This window comes from Lynx canadensis, chromosome C2 (assembly GCF_007474595.2).
Source record: "Lynx canadensis isolate LIC74 chromosome C2, mLynCan4.pri.v2, whole genome shotgun sequence".
Classification (NCBI taxonomy): domain Eukaryota; kingdom Metazoa; phylum Chordata; class Mammalia; order Carnivora; family Felidae; genus Lynx; species Lynx canadensis.
Genome location: NC_044311.2, coordinates 64,056,791 through 64,083,614, shown reverse-complemented (window position 1 = coordinate 64,083,614; position 26,824 = coordinate 64,056,791). Strand labels below are relative to the sequence as shown.

Genomic DNA, 26,824 nt, shown 5'->3' with positions numbered 1-26,824 from the left:
TCCTACTCCCTCGTCTTCCTCTCCCTGCCTCTTTCTCCTCCTTTTACTATAAAAGAGAAGGATCTGTTAATAGTCAGTTATTCTTGTGAGTGACTGACTGGTGATATGTGAGGGGAACAAGTTGAGGTGTTTGGGGCTAGTGCCTGCAATTCTAAAATATCATAAAGCATTGTTTCTTATATAGGATCTTAAAACCAGTTAACTAGCAGACCAGTGAATACTGTAGGGACCCCAGAAATCATCCTAAGCTTCTTAAGTTGGTTCTGAGGATAAACCTTTTAAAAGTATTTCAGAGGTGATTAGGATTGGAAAGTGCAGGTTAGAAGTGACCACAGGGGCGCGTGGGTGGCTCAGTTGGTTAAGCATCCAACTTCAGCTCAGGTCATGATCTCGCGTTCATGGGTTCGAGCCCCGCATCGGGCTCTGTGCTGACAGCTCAGAGCCTGGAGCCTGCTTCGGATTCTGTGTCTCCCTCTCTCTCTGCTCCTCCCCTGCTCATGCCCTGTCTCTCTCTGTCTCTCAAAAATAAAATAAAACATTAAAAAAAATTTTTTTAAAGAAGTGACCACAGCAGGTGACTCCATATTGAAGGCCCCTCCTGATGAGGTGAGCTCAGGGCTGGCTCAGGCAGTGCTTCTGAAATTCCTTCTGGGCTCAGCTGAGACCTAAGACCTTTTGCTTAAATATTGTCCTGGAGAGGGGAAGGCAGAGGAGGGCATAATAAGTGCCCCCTCCCCCCACAGCCTCTAAGAGAAAACAGAAATATAAGACAACTGACAAAAATACATGACAAACAACCATGTAAGTTGTGACATATGTTAGAACTTTGTTTTCTTGTTGTTGTTTTTTTTTTTTTAAAGGGCACCCGGGTGACTCGGTTGAACATCTGACATCGGCTTAGGTCATCATCTCATGGCTCATGGGTTCCAGCCCCACGTCGGGCTCTGTGCCAACAGCTCAGAGCCTGGAACCTGCCTTGGATTCAGTGTCTTCCTCTCTCTGCCCCTCCCCCCACTCTCGCTCTGACTCTCTCTCAAAAATAAGTAAACATTAAAAACAAACTCTTTGGGGCGCCTGGGTGGCGCAGTCGGCTAAGCGTCCGACTTCAGCCAGGTCACGATCTCGCGGTCCGTGAGTTCGAGCCCCGCGTCGGGCTCTGGGCTGATGGCTCAGAGCCTGGAGCCTGTTTCTGATTCTGTGTCTCCCTCTCTCTCTGCCCCTCCCCCGTTCATGCTCTGTCTCTCTCTGTCCCAAAAATAAATAAACGTTGAAAAAAGAAATTAAAAAAAAAACAAAACAAACTCTTTGTTTTTAAAAGTTAACCTTTTTAATGTCGATAACAATAACTACGTGTCCAAATCACCCAGGCAACACTTTCCCCCTTTTATTATTATTATTTTTTTAATGTTTTATTTATTTTTGAGAGAGAGTGACAGAGACACAGTGAAAGCAGGGGATGGGCAGAGAGAAAGAGAGAGAGAGAGAGAGAGAGAGAGAGAGAGAGAGAGAGAGAGAGAAAATCCGAAGCAGATTCCAGGCTCCGAGCTGTCAGCACAGAGCCTGATGCAGGGCGTGAACTCATTAACTGTGAGATCATGACCTGAGCCAAAGTCAGAGGCTTAACTGACTGAGCCACCCAGGTACCCCAACCCCTTCCCTCTTAATTGGGTCTCGCTTCACCATATTGTTTCTTAAATATCTACTCAGTGACACGGTTCCAGGTCCAGGCCCCTTCCTGTCTGAGCTTAGTTCTGTTCTCACCTTCAACCCAGCCTCTCTTCTCTTTTCCCAAGTGACACACAGGTGTATTCTATTTTCTGACCCAGTTATTTCGGTGGTGTGGAAAGAGCATTTCAAATGTACCATTCCTTCTAAACCTTTCCCTCTACCTCTTCAGCCTCAAATAAAAAGATCCGACATCCTGGAATGCACCACTGTTTTTTTCTTGCCATGTGATACAAGCTTAAAAAAAAAGCCATGTGTTCTTTGTGCTCTTTTGTTAATAGAGGTTATAGAAATGCATGTGCCCCATGTTCTGTCAGCCATTTGAAGTGGATCTTGGGAAGCTATTGATACCATCTTCCAAGCTGGCAACTCTTCCTGGTTGCTCGTTTTTAAAAATGCAGACAGACCAACAGATAAAAAGTAATAAGTATAGTTTAAGATTTGGGACTGCTAGGACCTTTACACTCATAAACACATTTAGTGTTCACACCAAACATTTTGTTTTATTTTATTTTATTTTGTTTTATTTTATTTTATTTTATTTTGTTTTGTTTTGTTTTATTTTATTTTGTTTTATATTATTTTATTTTATTTTATTTTATTTTATTTTATTTTATTGTTTTATGTTGTATTTTATAGTGATGGTGGTGGGGTGCTGAGCCCAGGGTGGTTAGAGAACATACATGCCCAGGGTCACATAACTAGTACTTGAGAGAACACCATTCTTTCAACACGCTCTGCTTACTTAATGAGTAGGTATACCATGGATAAGGCTGCAGACCATCACTAAGCTTCATTTCTAAGTGAATAAGGAAAAGGGAATTGAGGAAATGGCGTATTAATGAATCAGTAGCTGCAAATCACCAAGCCCAGCACCCGGCACATGGCAAATTCTCAGTTAATGTTAGCAAGTATTGTTGCCCCAGTGTCAACTCTTCAAGAACTTTCTTTGGGGGAAAATATTAATGATCCATTATTTCTTGCTTGTGAGATGTGAAGCTATTGACTTATTGCTGCTGGGCTTGGCATGTTGAGCCCTGTTTCTGTTTATTAATGTGATGAGGTTACTTGTGATGAGGGAGGGTCCCTGCTGCGTGGTGGCAGTAATTATCAGTGTCACTGTGTGGCTGCAGGAACCAGTTGCTAGCAAATGCTGGTTTCTTCCTTTCTTTCTCTTTTTTTTTTAAGTCCCATTACATAATTTAACAATCATTTCATTCCATAGTGAGATGAAAAGAATTCAGCAGCCTTCAGCTAGAGCTGAATAGAGAAGCAAATTATAGAAATCACTGACATTAGTGCCTGGCTAGAGCAGGATTGTTTCCTACTGAATATTTGAAAGTATTTTGTCTAAACTAATTTTAAAAGACTAGAGTCACTGGGCTTCCACTGCTTTCCTTGGGAACTATAATTTCGTGGCCTAATAGAGCTCAGCAGTGGGACATTTTCTCCCGCTGATATGGGAGCAATGGAAGGATTCATAGGAGGTCTGGTCACTGTGTTTGTCAAAATGAGATTTGAGAAGAGAAAGGAGCACAAACATATTCAGCTCACTTGAGAAAATATTTCAACCCAAGGATGTTTCTTCAGTCTATCCTGCCACCATTGAACCATGGTTTGCTACACAATGGGATTTTTCTTTAACTTTGTATTGTAGAGAATCCCCCAAATACACAATAGTAAAGAGAACAATATAATGGACACTCGTATGCACAACACTAGTCCCCAAACCATCAATCATTGACCAATCCTCCCCATTCATATGCTTACCCACTTCTTCCCTTCTGTTATTTTGAAACGTATCTTCTCATTATATCTCTTTTTCTAAGTTCTGATAAAAAATATATAACACAAAATGTAACATTTTAACCATTTTAAAATATATAATTTAGTGGCATTAAGTACATAGTATTGTCCAACCATTACCACTATCTAGTTCCAGAACTTTGTCATGACTCCAAAAGGAAACCATTGGCAACCACTAATCTTTTTGTTTCTAGGGATTTGCCTATTCTGGATATTTCATATAAGTGGGTTTATACAATATAGAGCCTTTTTGGTCCTTCTCTCAATTAGTATAATCTTTTCAAGATTCAGCCATGTTGTATCAGGCATCAGTACTTCTTTCCTTTTCATAGCAAAATAATACTTTATTACAGGATATACCACATTTTGTTTATTCATCCAATGGTGGACATTTTGGTTACTTCCACCTTTTGTCTATTGTGAATAGTGCTGCTTTGGACATTCTGATGCAAGTTTTTGTTTGAATACTTGGTTTTCAATTCTTTTGAGTATATACCTAAAATTGGACTTACTAGGTCATATGGCAATTCTATGTTAACTTAATGTGTGTGGAACCATTAAACTGTTTGTGACTGCAACATTTTACATTCCCTCCAGCTGTATATGAGGGCTCCAATTTCTCACATCCTTGCCAACATTTGTTATTTTCTGACTTATTAAAAAAATTATAACCATCCTAGTGGGTATAGAGTGGTATCTTATTGTTTTGATTTACAACTTCCTCATGACTGTTGATGATAAACATCTTGGCATGTGATTGCAGGTTATTTGTATATCTTCTTTGAAGAAATGTCTATTCAAGTGTTTTGCCCATTTTTAAATTATGTTGTTTATTTTTTTGTTGTTGATCTGTTCTTTATATATTCTGGATACTAGACTCTTATTAGATATATGATTTACAAATATTTTTCCCATTCTGGGAGTTTTCTTTTCACTCTCTTGTTTATATCCTTTGATGCATAGAAGTTTTTAATTTTAATGTAATCCAATTTATCTGTGTTTTCTTTTGTTGTTTGTGCTTTTATTGCCATAGCTAGAAACCACTGCCAAGTCCAAGGTCATGGAAATTTACCCCTGTATTCTCTCCTCAGAGTTTTATAGTTTTAGTTCTTATATTTAGGTCTTTGATCCATTTTGAGATAATTTTTGTATAGTATGAGGTCAGGGTTCAACATCATTCTTTTACATGTGGATATTCAGTTGTCCCAGCAGCATTTATAGAAAAGACCATCATATCATTTTATCCATAATATTTCAGTATGTTTCACTAAAAGATAAGAATTTTTTACATAACAACAGTACCATTATCACACTTTAAAAAAACCCTCATATTTCCTTAGTATCATCAAATATCTAGTCTGTATGCAAAGCTTTAATTGCCTCAACAATTTTAACAGCTTTTTTAAAAAAATCATATTTAGATAAGTTGCATCCTTTGCACATTGTTGGTATATCTTTTTTAATGGTTTTAAGTCTATAGATATCCCCTCCATCTCCTTTTTTACCTTCTTGCAATTTATTTGTTAAAGCAAATGGGTCATTTGCCCTATGGAGTTTCCTATTCTAGGTTTTCTTGATTGTGTCCCCATGAGGTAACATGTTCCTCAGTACTCTGAATTTTTTTGTAATTTGGCAGTTGGAACTAAACACTTGATCAGATTCTGGGTTTTTTGTTTGTTTGCTGTTGTTTGTTTTTGGCAAGGCTACTTCTTAGGTGATGTTGTTATTCTAATCAAGAGGCAAATCCTGTCTGGTTACTTCTTATTTATTTATTTATTTATTTATTTATTTATTTTTTTAGTGTTAGCAGCCATTGATAATCAGTGCTTATTTTTTTTTATTTAGGGGCTATGAAATAGTAATATTCTAATTCTCTTCTGTCCTCTTCATTTATTGCATGGAATGCCTGCTGTTTATGAAAAGATAATTTACCTCTTAAGTACTTAATTATCCAGTGGTAAAACTTGTCTAAGATTGGCAGTAGAAACTCTTGATTCTTTCCCTTTATTTACCAGTCTCAAAATAAGACAGAGCCAGTTATATATATTCTTTTTGAGGGTTGTTTATTAATGCATTTAGTTAGGCATATTTAATGTGTTTCAAGCCGTTGCAGTTGTTACTTTTATTGATGCTCAAATCATCCCATAGTTGGCCAGTGAGAACCTCTTCAAGTTGATTCTTGAGTTCTTTCTAACATGATCTTGTGGTCTCCTATAGCTTCCTGGCTATCATATATGACAACTCTGCAACTCTTTTTGGGTTGCAGTGTGAGCTACTGTGGCACTTCTCAAATTTCCTTACAGAAACTTGTAATAGGTCTCTTTACTTCCCTTGGCAGTCTGGGGAAGATGGTAGCATTTCCTGCCATTTGTGGAATCATAAGACAAGTCCGAAGATGCACTGGAAACTCATTCATGAAACTCATTTCAGAGTTTTACTGAGTTTCTATTAGGCAACCATGGTGTTGATGTTGGGAATGGACATTTGGACAAAGCCAAAACCGTCAATGTGATTTCTTGTGGATCCATTTTAATTCTGTTTCTAGTGTCTAGTCAGAGATTGATTGCTAGTTATTCTGAATTCTTTTCATATAATTACAAAAAATATATAAGTACTTAATAAGATGACATTTGTAGAAGACCTCTTTTAGTTTTAAGAAAAGGGAGAAAATATGGAAATGGATATGTTTCCTCAACCTAGAAAATGAGTGTAAAATCAGATGGATTGTTTTCCCTCTTCTAGTCTTTATTTCTCTATTAAATAAGGGAGAGGATTATTTTCTGCCTATTCGATAAAGTTGCTGAGTGCTGTAATGAGTTTATATTTATAGAGAACTTGAAGCTTTTTGGATGAAAGGTGCTAAATTAAGGCTTATTGTTTATCGAATTTATTTGATGTGTCTAACCTCCCGGGAACATTTGCTGAAGTTAATTAAAAACAGATAGTCCCCACTCTGACAGCTTACAGTGCCACTTACAAACCAATAGCATAAACAGCCTACACTTTATTGTCCTAATGTTGGACTGCCTAGAAAACCATAGCTCTTTCAGACAGGAGAATGATCCGCTTTTGTAGGAGAGATGAGATCAATTGCTGGATAAAACTGCAGAGATATTCTCAAATACATCTGCCCTCGTTTTTAAAAATACTTAGAATATGGAGATTTTCCTCAGTTTCCAACTATAAGTTTCAGATTGGAAAATTAAAAATAATCTTTCTTTTCCATCATTTTGGAAAGAAATTAAGATATAAGTTTATGTTTTATATATTGTCTTACGATCACTTGTTCCTTACAGGAATGGCATTCTAAAGCAGCCAAACTGGAATCACTTATGCTGTCTTAACCCAGTGGAAGCTGTGAAGTATAACTATAATTATGGTATGTTTTCTTCCTTTGCCAGTTGGTGATGGAGTTTTGTGGTGCTGGCTCTGTCACTGACCTGATCAAGAACACAAAAGGTAACACGTTGAAGGAAGAGTGGATCGCGTACATCTGCAGGGAGATCTTACGAGTAAGTGACAACATGGAGTATCTTGGGAGGTGTTGAACTTTGTACCAACCTTCCACTGACATTCACAAAAGTATTGTAGACCTTTCTAAAGCTTTATTCTAACAATGATGGCAGTGGTGGTGGTTTTGTGGTCTGCTCCAATAGAAGGGAGAGTCATTCTGATCAGGCCATGTGAACTCTCATTTGGGGGATTAACATTGGTTGACTTTCCTTAACCATTTCCAATGGTGTTTTCAATTAGAAATATGATTTTAGATCATAGAGATAAGGTTTCACTTAGGAAATGAATTTTTTAGAGCTTTTTCGATTACTTGAATTTTCCATTTATGAAAATAGTTGACGAATTGCATGACATTAACCATTCCAGCATTTATAACCTCGTCTAACTGATCTTAAATGAAAAAAAAAAAAAATCTTTGAGACGTTGTCACTTAAATCAATCAAAATATCTGGATAAGACTACGTATATTTGTCCAGTTTTGCCCACTAATCTCAGTCAGGCAATCTGGACAATAGTATCATATGTACTGAGCTCAATTCAGGAAGAAGGTAATTGGTCAGGGTTCAGTCAGACTAGTTTATTTATCTCTTGCTAGTAATATGGAGTCTATTGTACATTTACTGAGTATTATTACTAGATCTGCTTCACAATCATAATTTATTTATAAGCTCTGCCTTCTTAATCTAAGGAAATAAAAGTTAAAACTATTTTCATGATGTGCCCAAGATACACTTTTGAGAGACAGATTATGTGCTGTGAATGGATGGATGGGTGGGTAGATAGAAGGCATTAAGAAATTGAAACCACATTAGGAGAAAGAAAGAAAGAAAGAAAGAAAGAAAGAAAGAAAGAAAGAAGAAAAGAAGAAAGAAAATGGACCCATAAAAATAACATTTGTAATAGCATATACTTAGAAATAAATTTATAGAAAGATGTAAATGACTTCTACACTGTAAACTACAAAATATTAGAGAAATTAAAGAAGACTTTAATAAATGGAGGTATATACCGTTTCACAGATAAGAATATTGAATATTGTAAAGATGTTATTTCTTACCAGTTTGATCCGTGGTTTCATTGAACTCCCTATCAAAATTTCTCTAGGTGTATCTGTGGATATTTACAAGCTTTATTTTATTTTATTTTTTTTTAATTTTTCAACGTTTATTTATTTTTGGGACAGAGAGAGACAGAGCATGAACGGGGGAGGGGCAGAGAGAGAGGGAGACACAGAATCGGAAACAGGCTCCAGGCTCTGAGCCATCAGCCCAGAGCCTGACGCGGGGCTCGAACTCACGGACCGCGAGATCGTGACCTGGCTGAAGTCGGACGCTTAACCGACTGCGCCACCCAGGCGCCCCCAAGCTTTATTTTTTAAACAATTACTTATTTATTTTGAGAGAGAGAGAGAGAGAGAGTACAAGCAGGGAAGGTGCAGAGAGAGAGAGAGAATCCCAAATAAGGTCTGAGCTGTCAGTGCAGAGGCCAACGTGGGGCTCAAAACCACAAATCATGAGATCATGACCTGGGCCGAAATTAAGAGTCAGACAGTCAACTGACTGAGCCACCCAGGCACCCCTTGACAAGCTGAATTTTAAAACATTAAATGGAAATGCAAAGTGCCAAGAATAGCCAAGGCAATCTTGAAGAAGAAGAACAAAGCTGAACGAGTTATGGTGCCAGTTATCAAGACTTATTATAAAGCTACTGAGTAGATAAGACAGAATGAGGTATCGTCACACAAATACACAGATGGCCAAAGGAACAGGATAAATATCCAGAAACAGATGCACTTCATATGGACCCCTGATTTATGACAAAGGAAGTGCTGCAGTGCATGGGGGAAGGGTGCCCTTATCAGTAAATAGTGCTTGGTTAATTGAATAGTCGTGTGGAAACATGTAACTTGATACCTACTTTATATCCTGCTTAAAAATTAATTCCAGCTGGATTAGAGACATAAAGGTGAAAAACACAAAAAATAAAGCTCTTAAGAGCAAACATAGGATAAACTCTCCATGGCTTGGGGTGGGCAAAAGAACACAAAACAAAATTTGAGTGGGATACAAGGAGGTATGGCTGCTGCTGTCCTTCAAATCTGACATTTATTTTCAAAGATCGAGGTGCCTTTTTGTCAACTTCATTTGAATTTCTGACTTACAATTTTACTCATTTAGAGAAAGCACGAAAGGTTATTTAGTCTTCGAGACCACCCAGTGGTGCTAAGAATCTGTTGGGTCTTCAGGGCTTGTTCTGCAATATACCTTTCTGTGCTGCTGAGGAACCCCAGCTGGGGAACCCTGGGGATCCACCATGTGCTCTCCAGGGTTCTGAAAACAGCAGGATCATCACCTGATGATTCTCCCTCAATGCTTGGGTAGATTGTGTGAAAACTGTTTTCTTCCTTCTTCCAATACGTTCTCCCAAAAGGTACTGGCATTTGAGATAAGGTGACTCATTGGAAGAGACACTCAATCACAAGAAGTTTCAGAGATAACCCTCCATGCATCATACGATGTCATAAAATATGGCATTTGGCTCACTTGTGTGCTCTGGTACCTGCTTCCAAAAGCTCTGGTAGTGAAGGAGGCCAAGGGATCTTCAGTCCCTCTTTTAAGAATTCATGGGATGTTAAGATGCTGTAAAACATTTTAATCTGCTTGATGTCCACCTTGAGCTAACCTGACTAGATAAGAAAGGTAATTTTGGGGCGCCTGGGTGGCGCAGTCGGTTAGGCGTCCGACTTCAGCCAGGTCACGATCTCGCGGTCCGTGAGTTCGAGCCCCGCGTCGGGCTCTGGGCTGATGGCTCGGAGCCTGGAGCCTGTTTCCGATTCTGTGTCTCCTTCTCTCTCTGCCCCTCCCCTGTTCATGCTCTGTCTCTCTCTGTCCCAAAAATGAATAAATGTTGAAAAAAAAAAAAATTTAAAAAAAGAAAGGTAATTTTTTAGCACCCAAGCCAGTGCTTCAAACTCTCATGGTTTATGTTTACTGATATTCCTGAACATACACATTGATCTTTTTGAACATCCATATTCTTCTGATGAGTCTTTTCAACAAGGGAATTCAGATATTTAGAATTTTTTTATGTCAACTTCATTTTTCATACCAGGGTTTTGTCATTATGCAGGAAAATTAAAAAGACAGCAAAGTATAAATAATAAAATGGCAATACCTGAGTATAAATACCTTGGATGAGCAAGTGTTAGCATACCATAATTTGCTTTAAGACACCAATTTGAGATTATTTTAGGTTATGCTTTGTCTGACTTAGAGCAAGTCTGTAGATTTTTAGAACTCAGACCACAGAGAAGCCAAAGTGAGAGTAACTCATGGAGAAGGGAACACAATCAGGTTTGGATGCCACCAAATAATTATTTCATATAATGAACACAAAGTCATAAATATCATAAAGCACTAAAGATGACAGCTATGAATGCCAAACAAAGGAAAGGGAAATTGCTGTTTTCTTTTTTTAATGTGAGGCACTTTGGCTAAAGGCAATGGGAAATTTCTTGTCTGGACTGAGAAATGTTTCATTGTGCTTAGTTAAAATTATACACTATAATGTAACTTTTAACTTTTGAGTTCAGATATTGATTTAAAAAACAAACTGGAGTACTTAGTTAAATCAGGTTAGTTTTCTGTAAGAGACTCTAGACTCTGTTACAAACCAGCACATGCAGTCAGCCCTCACTTTTCTCAGTACTATCAGCCGAAACTCGTGCATGCCAGAGCCGCATCATTGTCCGCTTGGGTCCATGCTACCTGAGATCAATGCTGATATGCAAGCAGTTCATTAGTACAGCACCAGGCGTTGCAAAGACTGCTTCTGTATTTTAGTTTATATTGATCGGTTGCCTAGTTTAGAACAGCACTGTACACATATGAAAGATGTGAGTCTGATAACAAAAGTCTCTCTGGGTGAGTTCACACCTTTTTGGGATCACTGACAACCCAGCTAGTTTATTTGCATCTTGGCTTCTGTCCTGTTAACCCTTGTCAACTCTCTGTTACTCCAGGGGCTGAGTCATCTGCACCAGCATAAAGTGATTCATCGAGATATTAAAGGGCAGAACGTCTTGCTGACTGAGAACGCAGAAGTTAAACTAGGTAAGAACAGGATCCAGTGAGCCCAGGAATTGAGGGAACTGATACGATTATTTCAACAGCTGATTGTTTTTCCATTTTGTTTTGCTTTTAATGAATGTAAATTTGTCACTGTGAATTTGGAGGTCAGTGTACTACAGAACGAAGAGGAAAATGTTTGTCTGTTTCAAAACATTTTCTAAAAGTGCTTGAGTGAATTGGTATACAATATAGCAGACAGAACCATTTGCTTAATCAATACGTAGGAAAAAATTCAGGTTTTTTAAACATTTTTTTAATGTTTATTCATTTTTGAGAGAGAGAATGAGCCAGTGAGTGGGGGAGGGGCAGAGAGAGAGGGAGACACAGAATCCAAAACAGGCTCCAGGGTCTGACATGTCAGCACAGAGCCCGAGGCGGAGCTCGAACCCACAAACTGTGAGATCTTGACCTAAGCCTAAGTCAGACACTTAACTGACTGAGCCACCCAGGTGCCCCCCAAAATGAGTTTTTTTTTTTAAGCAAAACCCTTTAGATTAGAAGTGACTGACCTTGAAGTGGTTTCCTGTATCTTACCATTTGTTGACTTTGTTGCTGCTATAACAGAAAGTGATGACCCATTTGTTTACTGAAAAATATCCTGTTAGACACATTTAGAATAATGAATTCCTGCTATATTCCCATATGTTTTACATTATATTTTCATCGACTTCATTATTACCTAGGGCACGTGCACAAAATGGGTGTTCAGTATTCTCCTTTGTATGCATGCTGGATATCCTACTTCCACTTGCCAGAGTTATCTGTGAGGCAACCCTTTTCCTTGGTGCTTCTTTCCAACAATCTGGTGGGAAGAGAAGGTAGAGAATCTCCACATGCATTTGCCTGCTTGGCGTCTATGAGTAAGGGCATGGATTGACAGCTATCTCTAGGATATGCAGTTTGTCATCTAGAAAGGAGGTATTGCCCATATGATTGTTTATTTTCAAAGGGATTGAAATATCTCCTGTGTTTATATCCTAAACATTTGTTCTTGCCTCTTTGTTAAAATACATAATTTCCATTTTTTCTTAGTTAGCATTTGGGGCCAAACTTTCATCTTGTGAGTAATTCCCTCTTAAAACAAAAGCATACATTTCGTAGGCAGGGTGTGTGTGTGTGTGTGCGTGTGTGTGTGTGTGTGTGTGTGTGTACACACGTGCGTGCATGTACATATGTTTGTGTATACTGGCTAGATAATGTATCCTCAGAATATTCAGTCATCATTAATCAACAGTCACTTGTTGAGAGAATATTATGTCAGGCCCTGTACACAACACTCTTCCATAGTTTCTCTCACTTTGCCATCATAGCAACTCTATGCAAATATCATCACCCTCATTTTATAAATTTGGAAACTGAAGCCTAAAGAGGTTGATCTGCTAGCACTAGGTGACATCACTAGTAAGTGGCAGAAATGGGATGCAAACTTAGGCAGTCTGACTCTAGAAACTTGGCTCATAACCACTTCCTTTGTATCCTCTAAGTATTCTCTTTTATGGCAAACAAGCTTGCTTTTTATTCAACACCTGTTTTTGGTCCCTACAGACCCTTGGTTTAACCAAATACAACATTTTGTGCTTTCCTCATTGGTATACTTTATCCATTTATACACAGAGTTTAAAAATAAACATTCACAATTGCTAAAAGGAAGAAGCAACCTAAGTTGCCCATCAGCAGATGAATGGATAAACACAGTGTGGCACCTGCATACGATGGGATATTATTGAGCCTTAAAAAGTTAGGAAATTCTGACACATGCAGATTAACCTTGATGACATTATGCTTATTGACATAAGCCAGTCACAAAAAGACAAATACTGTATGACTCCACTTATATGAGGTACCAACAGTAGTCCAGATTTACAGAGGCAGAAAGTAGAATGGTGCTTGCCAGGGGCAGGGGTGGGGAGCGGGGAGGAGAGAATGAGGAGTTATTGTTTAATGAGTACAGAGTTTCAGTTTGGGAAGACAGAAAAGTTCTGGAAGCAGATGGTGGGGATGGTTGCACAACAATGTGAATGTATTTAATGACACAGAACTGTACACTTAAAAATGATTAAAATTGTAAATTCTATGTTGGGTTTATTTTGCCACAGTAAAAAAAAAAATGCACATTCATTTTATCACCATATAAGGACATTGACTTCATGCATGTGTCTTCTCTTAAATAGTGGACTTTGGAGTCAGTGCCCAGCTTGATCGAACAGTGGGCAGGAGAAATACCTTCATTGGGACCCCTTATTGGATGGCACCAGAAGTTATTGCCTGTGATGAAAACCCAGATGCCACATATGATTTCAAGGTATGACTTCTTCATTGTTTCAAAACTATGTCTCACATCCTGCCCTGAATCTTGCAGTGGGAGAATTCTCATGTGCCTTTGGGTTTAGAATTTATATAATCCTGGGTTTACGATTTATGTAATCCAAAGGGAGAACTGAAAAGCATTATTTGAATTTAAAATGGTAAGACATTCAAGTGAGAATCTTTTTCATGAATTGACCCATTATATCTAGTTGCTTATTTGTAAAAAATGTTGAAACCATTTTCTATATTCTCTTGAACTTAGTCTGGTTTCTTATTAGAAAATAGATTTCTTCTGGAAGCGCTGAATCAATAGATTATACACCTGAAACTAATAATATTCTGCATGTTAACCAACTGGAACTTAAATTAAAACTTTGAAAAACACAGGGGCGCCTGGGTGGCGCAGTCGGTTAAGCGTCCGACTTCAGCCAGGTCACGATCTCGCGGTCCGTGAGTTCGAGCCCCGCGTCGGGCTCTGGGCTGATGGCTCAGAGCCTGGAGCCTGTTTCCGATTCTGTGTCTCCCTCTCTCTCTGCCCCTCGCCCGTTCATGCTCTGTCTCTCTCTGTCCCAAAAATAAATAAACGTTGAAAAAAAAAAAAAAAAAAAAACTTTGAAAAACACAATAGATTTCTATTTTGATTAGTGTTTAAACTTTTGGCAAAGGATATATATGCTGAGAGCTTTTTATGCTAAAAGAGGCCAATGTGTTGTCTTGGGTCTTTTCCGATTAAAAATAGGCTTCCTCGTTTCTCCATTGCCCAAAGTTTAATTTTTGAAGTTTCTTTTCAATGAGAGAGAATGAAGTGGGGTGTTGGTAGCTACCTCATGGTATTTCTGTAGCCTGTTGTAGTGTTCCATTGAAATTCGATTGGTGGCTTATTACCTTGTATCATAAACTGGCAATTTGCTCATGAATTCAAAGCAGTGTTTAACTAGATGGTGGTAGTTGTGCCCTTCTTCAAGAAGCCTCCCTCTTTTCCATTATGCTAGCCAGTAATAAAACATAATTTGGGGTTACTATCCCATTGACAGCTGCAATGTCAGGTGACATTATTGTCATGAATTGTGGCTGAAAGTTGAAATATTAAAATTGGAGGCAAATGGAATGTAGGAACTGTTGAGTTTTCAGACAGGGAAATAGATGAAGAGATACCCTGTGGTCTTTGTGTAGACTACAGGACAACCTTGGGCAAAACCTGATTGATACTACTGAGGCTGGTTTCACAGGTGCACGGACTTTTCACGCAAGGACTTTAGTAGTCAGCTCCAAATACCCTTTTCTTGAAGATGGGAAACTGAGGCCGGAGGTCTTGGCAAGTACACCCCAAGTTAGTGGGCTTCTCAGAGTTGGGGCTTGAGCCCACATCTTGCAAATCTCTTTTCAGTATATTACCAATATATTACCCTGCTCCTCTATGATGTGCTCTTATATAAATCTCCAATTTACCAACAAAACAGCTTCTGAAGAGTATATTTGAAGAATTCCTCTTTTAAAGAACATTTTTAGTTCTCCACATGTGGGGTTATTATTGAAATCAGGTCACAAAGATGCCAACATTGCAATGTCTTTGGGACCCAGTATCGTAGGGCATGGACGAAATTATTTGCCTCTTTGGAGAAATGCAAGCTGAAAGTCTAAAACCAAAATAATCTCCTGTACATTTCTTCCTTCTTTCAAAGTTAGGCACTGTAATAACCTGACAACAATCTGTCTGAAAACAGCTGCCAAGTTAGAAATTAATCTCTTGCCAAAATAAATGTCATTTATTTAAACTGCTAATGATAAGCACATTTAAATAATTTAATTTGCAAATCCCTTCAGAGGAGCCACTACAAAATATATGTCCCAGGCCAGATATGTGTATCATAATTTTCTATAAGCAATTCTTCAAACAGTAGTTATACTTAACAAGTGCTAACTAGACTACTTCTGGGCCACAGATAGTTTAAACTACTTTATAACATACCATAGAGAATCAGGGTGTTTCAAACTTTTACCCTTGGCTTAGCCTTTTAAGTATTTTGGGTAGTTGTTCTGTATGTGGCATTTATTTTCTGTGACATAAAATAGATCCCTGTGACTTAACTGTTTTCAATAATGTAGAAGAGGACTTCCTTCTGGCGAAGCCAAAGCTTAGAATTAAACCGATATTCTGGTCCTCTTTCCTCAGAGTAAGGCTAAGGAATATAGTTTGGAATCAGCAAAAGACTTTTGAGCCCAATGCATAATTCTAGGTGTGGACACAGCCTGGTGTATGAGTAACCACAGGGGGATCATGCTGCACAAGGTGATTTCAGAGGTACTGGCAAGTCCATGTGACTATTGAAGTATTAACGTATCCTGAAACATTAATAAAGTTAAGACTAATTTCTGTGTCTTTTATTAAAAAATAAGGAATCCTGATGAGGAACAGGTTCGCTATATTAGTCATTTAGACCTTAGTGAGAATTAATTCATCAGGACTGTTATAACGCAGGTGGTACAAAAGGAGGAAGAAGCCACGGCAAGAACATGAGCCTCCCCGGTCATTGTCAGAGGTACAAGAAGGATCATGACTAAAGGGTTAAGTTAGGAAGACTGGGCAAAAAGGAAGGCTTGAGCGTTCTTTGAAGATTTATTTCAACCATTTCACACTTTTACAGTGGACTAGAGAAGCAGTGATTCTGTAAATATAATCTTTCTCCTTCTTTCTTGGCACCAGATTGTATCCTTTTTTTTCTCTTCACCATTCTTAGGTATGTAGTCTGTCACCAGGAGACAACGTGACAATATGTTGCCTTTCAAAACCATTTCTTCATTCACTCAGCACATATTTATTAAATACCCACCACCTGTAAAGAATTAACTAAGCTGGGTCTGTACATGCAGTTTCGACACATAAAGTTAGTTTGCAACCCCATCAAGGTTCAGGCGTTCAGTACTGTGCATCTGGTAGTCCGCTTGACCCAGCTGTATATTCCAACCTCAGAAACTTATGTCGACACTTTGGGCTCTAATGTGCTATCGATACTTTCCACCTAGGGGTATGTTTAGAACAAAAGATGACTTGAAAGCCACTAGGCTTTATTAGATGTCACAGGGGCCTTCCTTTAAAATAAAGACAAAACTGGGGCACCTGAGTGGCTCTGTCGGTTAAGCATCCGACTCTTGGTTTCAGCTCAGGTCATGATCTCACAGTTAGTGAGTTCGAGCCCCACATCAGGCTCTGTGCTGGCAGCGCAGCCTGCTTGGGATCCTCTCTCTCCTTCTCTCTCTGCCCCTCCCCTGCTCGTGCTCGCTCTCTCTCTCTCTCAACATAAAAATAAATAAATAAATGAGCTTTAAAAAAAACGAAATGAAATGAAAACAAAATGTAAGAGAATAGTTTTGTTTTATTGTTTTATTATTTATAGATTACCATCTACTCTTTGTCTAAGGTATGTTTAAAGACTGCTGTAAATTTTTCTAAAACTACAGCAACTCAAGAAAATAAAGGCCTCTGTAGAAAAGTAGTCTGAAGAGCTCATGGTTTTCTTTGCAATCTGGTTTTGTCTGATATCTACCAGGCACAGTAAGTAACTGATTGAAAATAACCCCTATTCGAAGGAGGAGTACCAGAATCTCATATGCCTGGTGTGTTCACTTTCCCCCTAGAGGCCCTTTCTTTCTTGTTTTCAGAAATTCTGTCAAAACACTTCAAGCAAAAGGAAAGGTTTCATTTCTCTGATAAGTATGTAGGGCAATAATGGAAGCTTTCTCATTTAATAATAAGCATTCAAAAGATTTAAAATTAATAAAACGGTTCAAACTTCCTAAGCTGTTTAAATTCTTATTTTTAAAATTTGAATTTCATTTCAGTTGGATGGGGGTTGTCAAGTATTTCATAGTCCTATGTATCTATTGCTTTAACAGAATTACTCGTTAATGAAAGCTTTCTGCAGCCAAATTCTCAGCAATAGGGAACTGGTGGGATAAAGACAAGAGCATCTGTCCAGTGGAAAACCATGCAGTCATTTAAGCAATGGGGTAGCATGCGTGCTGAAGTGGACAGATCCCAAGACAGAGTGTTAGACACAAAGAGCAGCTTACAACATAGTGCACATGATACAGTCTTACTCACCCCTGCCCCATGGATGGATGATATGGGGGTGGAGAGCTTAAAATTTTTATTTTATATATTTTGCTGTCCTGCTCACTCCACCCCATAAGTTGGCCTTGCATTCATATTAAATTAGTAAGTAAGAGAAGTCCAGTGACATGTCATAGCCCCTCAACCCCCACTCCCCCATCCTCTGGCCCCACCTGCACTAATGTTCTGTGTCATTCACCTCAACTCTGCTTATGAGACTTTGCACACAGGTGCTGTGGATCATTTGCAGGCATAGATGTCTCCTCCAGGGTTTAGGTGAGTGTTGTGCTCTGGCTGTAGGGCAAATACTCATTCTCCTGTGTCACAGATACTTGGCTTTATTCAGGCAGGATGGAAGGAGAAACCTGACTCGTTGGGAGTCACCAAGATCCACGCAGAGTGTGATGTGAGAGAGCGATATTCAGACTGCAGCATGAGATTTATATTCTCAAACAAGGCCTGGCCTCTGTCTACTGAGATTCAAAGGCGCCACCCTTATTTGGAAGGAGGAAAGGATGATACAGACACCATGTTATTATCACCAGTAAGAGGCTGAAATCGCTTTTGAACAGATCCCTTGTGGCTCTGTGTTCACATCCACCTGTATGACATTCCTCAGTGAGGCACAGTAGCACCTCCCCTGGCCTGCAGGCCGGTCCCCAGCCGAAGGTAATAAAGCTGTTCTAATATTTTCCCTTCCATCAGATAACACATGTAGATGAACAAGGGACTGGAGATTTCTGCTTTCAGTTTGTTTTATGTGTGAAATGGAATTATTAGTCACAACCCGTGCTTCAGCACCCTCGGTGACCCTGAGTGACCCACCACCTTGGCTGTTTATATTTAATGTAGAATATAAGTGTATGACATAGTGAATTCAGAGTCAAGCTTTCAAAGTTAGACAGGAGTGGTTTAAAATGTACACTTTGCCTCCTATTTGCTCCATTACCTCAGAGAGGTTATTGAAACCTTCCCGAACCTCGATGAAATGGAAATAGTAAATTGTATATGACAAAGTTGTATTAGAATAAACTGAGCTAACATATACAAAGGGGTTAATTCCATGCCTAACCCTTGGTGGCTACTCAACATATGATAGTTAATATTTTTGTTTGTGTGTCATATGAAGGGACTGCCATTTGGGGCCTTTTTTTTTTTTTTTAACCTAAAAAAGCCAGCAATATCCTAAGATTCAAACCTCATATTTGTATGACACATCTTTAATTGTCTGCCTATTTTGAGTCAGAATCCGCTTATCCATAACTTCTGCCTCTGGATTAAGGTGCTTCCCTTAGAGACCACACACAATAAATACAATTTCCTTTTTCCAGCTTGAACATTTCCACAAAGACAATAACAATAACTCACAAAACAAAAGACTGTTTTCTGCTCTGTGAAACTTGGTAGAGTCCACTCTACTGGCCGTGCCGGTCATTGAGCTATTGCTTGTCAAGTCTAGACTACCTTGCTACCCTGAGCTTTGGGATAATGGGGCTAGCACTCCATCTGGCTTCTTAGTAGGCTCTGCCCATGAAGAGAGACCACAGGGCCGAAGGAGGAAGAACACGCCCTTTCCCGTTTCTTCCCGTAAGCTTACATCATCCCAGTGACTCCTTTGAGTACCTTAAGTACCAGAGCTCATTGCCACCTTACCTGATGCAGGTGTGCTGCTTGAACTGCCAGTCAATGATAACCATACCAGAGTTTGTTAAATACCCAGTATTTGCATGTCAACGTGCCGAGCACTGTACCTATACCACCTTATTGAGTTCTGGTATTAACCCCGCAAGGTAGGTGTTCTCTTCACATTATAGGTGAGGAACTGGGCTCAGAGGAATCATGTGGCTTGCCCCAGGTCACCAAGCTAGTTGTGTCAGAGCTGAGTCAAATCTAGGTCTGTCTGTCTGTACTGCATGAGCTCTTTCTGCCTCTTCAAGCACACGGGGCTCTTTGCTGTGCCGCGAAGGGGTCAGCCATCAGCAAGTGCTCTTTTCTTCATGTGTTGGGCAACCCAGCCCCAAAAGAGATGCTCTTATGCTGTGTCCAAGTTGCCTGCGTGCCAGCGGGCCCCCCAGCAGCCAGAAGTTGCGTGCTTGCCTTCTCAGAGGCTCTAGAATTTGTCTCTGTTCTGTCTGTAAAGCACACAGGACTGGGCTATTAATCATGCCACAGGCCAGGCTGAGCAGCGCCTCTAGAATAATGAATTACCCAGCTCCTGCCAAAATGAGTCACACCATGGCCACGAAGGAAACTTATCTCTCCCTGACTCTCTCCCCATCTTGTTCCTCCCTCTTCCCTTTCTCGTCTCCTGTGATCTGTCTTGCCAGTTGTAATTGGAACATTTTCTCCCGTATTTAAGTTCTGAAGTATCTTTGGGACTTGCTAATGTATCCAAAGGCTTAAAACAAGTCCCGTCAAGGACGTTTATTGCTGTCTAGCAGGGCCAGTTAAGCGTAGCTTACAAGCAGCTCTGGGTACGGATGGTCAGGAATGTAAATGTTCCTTTTGGAAAAGAAGAGAACCCCAGCAAAAAGAAAAGAAAAAAGGGAAAAAAAAAAAAGAGAAAAGAAAAGAAAAAAGAAAAAAAAAGATAGTTATGATGATATCAAATGAGGCCTTAAAGAAGAGGCAGTTTCTGGCCTGGTCATGTGACAGAGGTTGCACAGGACTTGGGATGGTGTGACCTCTGTTTTGAAGGGGTTGTTTTGGGACTTGGGGGAAGGCTACTTAAGAGGGGATCTGAGGTGATATGTACTGAATAAAAGAAACCTCTCACTTTGCTGACTTTTTCTGCTTCCTGTGGGGGTAAATCCAGGCTCACCTAACAACTGGGACCTCTCCATTTTCCTGCTCTCAGAATATGTTTCCTCAATTTATTGCTGTATACATATTATCACTAAAGACGCTTTTGGCTGTACTTCTGTTTCTTACATCATCAGTAGTCTGGAGGAAGGCGGTCCAGGGTTAGTGTAGTGACTCATTGATTCATTCAAACCCCAGGCTCCTACCATTCTGCCCTGTCATAATTAATTTGCTGGCTTGTTGCCTCATGGTTGCAAGATGGATGCTGTAACTCTAGATACCGTGTTTTTATTCAAGGCACTAAGAAGTGGAAAAGAGTTGTCAGGACATCATCTGTATTTGTCACTTGTATCAGGAAGAACAAAACGTTTCAGAAGCTCCCAGAAGTTGTGTGCCTGTGTCTTATTGGCCAGAACTACGTCACATCCTTACCTGCCATCCTCGGCGGCAGGGGAGTCTGGATAAGCAGGTTTAGCTTTCCTATACTCCGAACTGGAGGCAGCAAGGGAAATGGGGTTTGAAAATGCCTGTTGGGTTAGCCAACAACCCAAGAGGGGGAAATCATACAAGAGTGCATTGGGCAAGCACAGGCAGTCTCACCTAACAGGAGAGAAGGAAATTCGTATTCTTGAGCTTACTGTGTGCCAGACGCTTTGCAAGGCAGGATGCCTGCATGCATGCAGGTCACGGTGACCTGTGTTGTACAGTGAGAAAGCTAAGGTCTGAGCAGTGCTCTGCATGTAGTTATGATAGGAACCTGGATTTGAATCCAGGCCTGTCTGAGACTTAAAAGACTATTCCCTCTGCCTCTGGGAAGTTGAGGCCAGTTTCCTAGCCTTGGTTTTTGGGGTGACTCACTGAACCTCAGCACCTGCATTCAGTCACCAGCACCTTCAGTTCCCTGTAGACAAAGTGGGAATTTAGAGCAATTATTTTATGGGCCCCTGATAAATTTTATTTAGAAGATGAATACTCAGGTTTTTATGTAGTGATGACAGTTAAAAAATAAAAGTGGCCCAGGGGGCAGAAGACCCAGCTCTGCCCCAAACCTGGTGCTGAGTTGCTCTGGGGTCTTGGGTAAGTCATTTTCCCTTGTCTGGGTCGGAGATGATCTACAAGGAGTCTGACAATCTTAGGACGTATCTTTCATTTGTTTGCACCTTTGGTTTGCTCATTCATTCAACAATTATTTATTAGGTGCTGCTTTAGGTACTGGGAATATGCCAGTTAACAGAACAAAGATCCTTGATGCCTTGTGGACCTTATGTTTTATCCAGTCTGGGTGTGTTGGAGGCAGGGGGTGCAAACAATGAACACAAAGCAATATAAACTAGTGATGAGTAAATTAGTAGACGTTAGAAGGTGATTCGTTCCCTGGGGGACAAAAGTGGGAAAGGGGATGGGGTCTGACAGAGCCCCGGGGGAGATTCAGTGGCCCTCACTGAGAACATGGCATTTGAACAAAGACGTAACGGAGAGGAGGGTGGTGGCAGGCACTTAATTAGGGTAGTGGCTGCAGGCAGACAGAGTAGCTAGAGCAAGGACCCAGAGGCAGACATGTGCCTGGGTTTTCTGAGCTCTTTCTTTCCTATCTGAGAACTGGCCTGGAGCCCTTCTCACCCCAACCCCATCATTTCCTTTCGGATGCATTGGCTTTCAGTTGTCTTTCAAACCAGCTCAAGCTTCCAAGACTGGAGGGCCATTTAAATGTGACCCTGCCGTGGCACTTAGAGACATGGTACCTGGCCACCACCTTTATATTTGTACTTCATTTCACACTACAGAAACACTTGATTTCTGGGGATGTAAGGGAAATGGTAGAACCAGCAAGACCTGGAGATACTAAAATCCTATCAGAATAGCACAAACCACCATTTCCAGCCTATTCTTGCTGTGTTTCCTGTTGAATGCCTCCTGCACAGCGAGTGACTCAGTGTTTTTGTCATGTTCTCAAATGATTGTCTGTGTTAATCAACCATAAACCCCCAGGTACAAGAGAGCCGTGTTTTCAACTTTATCGGTTACAGCCTGTAATGGCAGGCTGGGCCTTCCTTATTAGCTCCGCAAGGCCAGGAGCCTGCGGGAAAACTCAGTCACTTGCTGGGCTATGCAAACGTGTGTGTGTGTGTGTGTGTGTGTGTGTGTGTCTAATGACAACTCTGAATACATCTTGAAATATAACAAAGTGAAAGGAGAAGAGTAGCCTTTTTGAGTTGTGTTCTATGCAGAGAAGTGACCTACAGTCTGCAAACAGTGGTATCGTGCAGGTGTGTTATTATCCCAAGTTGAACTGAGAACTTGTATCACGTGAACCGATTGATGGGCTCATGCATTAAAAGAACCCCCTTCTGGTCCTAGTATGGGGTTAGCATGGGCCCTAGCCACCTACTGTAAAGTAGATTACACTTGGGGCACTTGGGTGGCTCAGTGTCTTAAGCATCCAACTCTTGATTTTGGCCCAGGTCATAATCGCACAGTCAGTCCTGAGACTGAGTTCCACATGGGGCTCCGTGCTGGCTCTGTGCTGGGGTGTGGAGCCCCCTTAGGATTCTCTCTCTCCCTCTGCCCCTCCCCCACTCATGCAAACACACACTCTTTTTCTTTCTTTCTCAAATAAATAGATTAATTAATTAATAAAAGCAGATTATACTTCAGGCAAGAGGCTAGGCCCGCCCCCCAGAAAGCCTTCTGCCTTTATGTGCAGGCCTTGGTCCAAATACTGAACACACCTGGGTGTCACTCACCGGATACTGAGAAGTTAAGTCCTGGGTAATGGCCCAGCATGGATTTCATAGTCCATGTGATTCCTCTCATGTGGCCTTGACATGTGTTTGATGGGAAGAGCACGGACACTGAACTTTGACCTGGGTAATCTGAGTGAGGTTCCGGGAGAGAATTTGGAATAACATACAAAACGCAGGTTATATTGAAAAGAAAAGGAGGATGAAAGTCTTCATCAGGATTGTAGGCCACTGAACCAAATTTCACACTGTGTTTTCTTACCCATCCACCAGGACACTGAAGCAGCAAGCATCTCTTCTGGGGTTTCCTAACCTGGTTTTCCCTTTCTTTTGATTTGCTCCTTCCTATGCTCCTCAGAGACAACTGAGCCATGGACGCAGAATGGGGGAGAAGCATACTGCTACAGACGGAGATTGCATAGGCAGGGGCGGAGACGTTAGCCTCGAAAATTCCAATGAGAACATAAAAGTCAGTCTCATCATAAGAAAGAATATAACGGTGCAGACTCTCTATTTTACATATTGTCTACTTACAAGATGGAAGCTATTGTTCATTCATTCATTCAACAGACATACCAAGCACCTGCCACTGTTGCCTGGCTCCCATCTAGGCCCTGGAGATACATGCAGATACAGCCCAAAAGTTTCCTTGTCCTCATCTGATTTGGTTAAGCCATGTGAAATTGCTGTTTTTATAGGTCTAAAACAATCGACTAAACAAACACGTACCTACTATATGATTCAGCCGTTGCACACCTAGGTGTTTACACAAAAGAAACAGAAGCATATGTCCGGATGAAGACTTGTACATGAGTGTCTGTAGCGGCTTTATGTGCAATAGCTCAGACTGGAAACACTGTCCATCAACAAGCGGATGGATAAACAAATTGTAACGTAACCGCACAATAGAACGCTAGTTGGCAATGAAAAGGAATGAAGTTACTCATATATACTGCAACAAGGCTGGACCTCAATCCATTATGTTCGTGAAAGAAATGGTTTAATTTATATAAAACTTCAGAAGATGCCAGCTAATCCATAGTGACAGAAAGCAGAACTGGGTCAGGGGATAGCAAGGGCAGGCGGGGAGACGCCAGAGTAGCACGTGCAACCCTTTGGCATGGGGGAGGGGTATATCTACAGTGTTGATTGTGATGACGGTTTCACAGGTGCATACATGTCAAACCTTTGCAAATGATAGACTTCAAATATAGGCAGTTAATTGTAAGATAATTCTACCTCAATAAAGGCATTAAAACAGCACCAATTTCATAGGGTTCAATCGACAGATAAATTTTGGTGATCAATTAATTTTTGAGACATTATATTCATTTTTCATACATTTACTGGAAACTCACCATGTATCGGAAATACTGTGAGAGATACTACCCATGAAGAGTGAAAAAAGCTGTTCTTGCTTTTAGGCTTAGTGAGCAAAATAGGTTCATAAAGAGATGACTGAATGGCTTTTCTACAGGCAGTTCTGGAGCGATTACCGGGCTTAACCAAGTTCTTGTCTGTTGACTGCATTTATGCATGTGTCTATGCCTTCTATCTTTTTCAGAGTGACTTGTGGTCTTTGGGAATCACCGCTATCGAGATGGCAGAAGGCGCTCCCCGTAAGTACCTTCCTCTGGGTGAAATCTGTTGCTGGTCTGCTCTGCAGGGACTGAGCGACGCTTCCTTGCCAGGCTCTGTAGTAGCTTTGCTTCTGCTACACCGAGCCCGGTGTGGGTTCGAGCTGGCATATTTAGAAAGCAAAGTCATCTTAAATCAACCAGGAATCCATTCATCTCAGAGCGGTGTGAGGATCTCGTGTTTAGAGGAAACAAGAAAGAAAAGGGAGACAACTCGGGAATCTTGTTTATTTTACCGATTCAGTGTGAAGTTTCTTCTTGAACTGCCCTTCGCCTAACGCAAAACTGGGGCCAATTCACACAGACTAGAAACTCCAACTTAACAAAAAGTCAGAACTGATTTCCAGTGCACGGCTTATGCAGACACTTGCATACTCAGTTGCTCTCCCTCCTAATAAAGTACTGACGTTTAGATTTTGAGGTCCAAGGCAGAGTGGCCAGGGCTCTGGCTATCTGGGGAACCTCTGCTGTTCCTTGAGCTCTGCAGTATTGGTACTGCAGAGTGCCTCCACCAGTCCTGTGCTGGCTGTGAGCATGTGCCCCACAGGCTTCCCTACGGGAAGTGCAACTCACCAAGGGGCCTCTGCTGCCACTGCTCTACCCACCACCCCGCAAAGCCCTCCGTATCAGTGACCCAACCTGGCAGGGATATAAGACAGAACTTTTTCTCGAGGGCACAGGATGCCTTTGTAGGCAACTCTCACTCCTTAGTTTCACTGCTTAGTTTGCTCAGGCAGCACACTTCCACCTACTTCGTCTGCCTCTTCCTTTCACTCTGATCAGACATGCAGAGCAAACTGAAAACTCTCCCAGCCTTCCCTGGCTCCGTCCCTACTTCCTTCCAGGCAGGAGTTTTCCCTGGTAATACCTTCTCATGCTTAGTGCTGCCTTGGTGTCTGCTTTGCGGGGGACCCGAACCAAAACAGGCCCCGTCTGTGCATGGCAGGTCGTTTTGTTTATATGACTTTTTATCTTCATGTTATCATAGTCTGATTTCTCACTCTAGAGTTGGTAGGATTCATCTGTAAGTGTGATTGATTTGGAGTGTTTGATGACAAAATTCCCTTCATTCACAATGCTAATAGGCATTTATGAATCAGAAGAATAGTATATTGCAGTCTGAAAACCATATTGTCATTCTTGATGAGTAGTAGAGGGGGCTGAAAATAAACTTCTACCCACAGAATCCTTTAGCTTTTAGAGAAAATATATTCATATTCTGGGCACAAAGGAAAAGATACCCCCTGATGTTTGAAAAGTAAACCTGTGAAATATTTTGATTAAAATAAGGACGCATGAGTCCTTTCTCTATAAACCATAATGCCACGTTTACAAGTTGAGATATTTTAATGACTTTTCTACCAGACCCCCTTTGCCTTGATCTCTCTGTTCTTTCTGGGGCCAGCGAACAAACAAATGAACAAACAAACAAACAAACGATAAACATATCATGAAACCTGAAAAGCCATCAGGATATTTAGAAATACAGACAGAAAGGTGTTCTGGCCTAGTGCTTTATACTCTAAAAATCTATGTACATAGCATTGCGTTTGTATGGGCCTTTGGTATATAAGAAATAGACCATTCATCTTTCATTTTATGACTTAGGCTTTTACAAATTAAAAATAACCTACCATGTCCACTGTAGTTGTTATCTTGATGTTGTCTACTTTGAATCTCCGATGGTTATTTATAGCAAAGCAGAGGTTTTGGCCCTGTAATGTACTTTTCTTAAATATGAAGTACAAGTAGAAATGTTAACAATGTCTAGTTGAGATGCGTATTTTATGAGACACCAGCTCTTTTAAGTGCTCCACAAACAGAAGCTTTGTAGTCCTCTGACTCTGCTCACGGGGCATGTGCGACTGGGAGCCACTCGGTAGCATGAGCTGCACAGCTAGGGTGGGCTTGGCCTGTATTTGGCCTCCTAACCTGAATTGCCCTTTGTTTTGGTCTCTTGCAGCTCTCTGTGACATGCACCCCATGAGAGCCCTCTTCCTCATTCCCCGGAACCCAGCACCTCGCCTGAAGTCTAAGAAGTGGTGAGTTTGG

At 40.6% G+C, this 26,824-nt stretch overlaps 1 protein-coding gene across 4 annotated transcripts in view; it reads left to right on the top strand.

The window, feature by feature from the left end:
- The window catches only part of TNIK (TRAF2 and NCK interacting kinase), a 396,007-nt gene that overhangs the window by 257,501 nt on the left and 111,682 nt on the right, over positions 1 to 26,824 (top strand). For all 4 annotated transcript variants that reach the window (XM_030330590.1, XM_030330591.1, XM_030330587.1 and 1 more), the window contains exons 5-9: positions 6,933 to 7,043; positions 11,066 to 11,156; positions 13,346 to 13,476; positions 24,700 to 24,754; positions 26,736 to 26,814. In XM_030330590.1, coding sequence (XP_030186450.1) covers positions 6,933 to 7,043; positions 11,066 to 11,156; positions 13,346 to 13,476; positions 24,700 to 24,754; positions 26,736 to 26,814 — 467 coding nt within the window. The remainder of the gene's footprint in view (positions 1 to 6,932; positions 7,044 to 11,065; positions 11,157 to 13,345; positions 13,477 to 24,699; positions 24,755 to 26,735; positions 26,815 to 26,824) is intronic.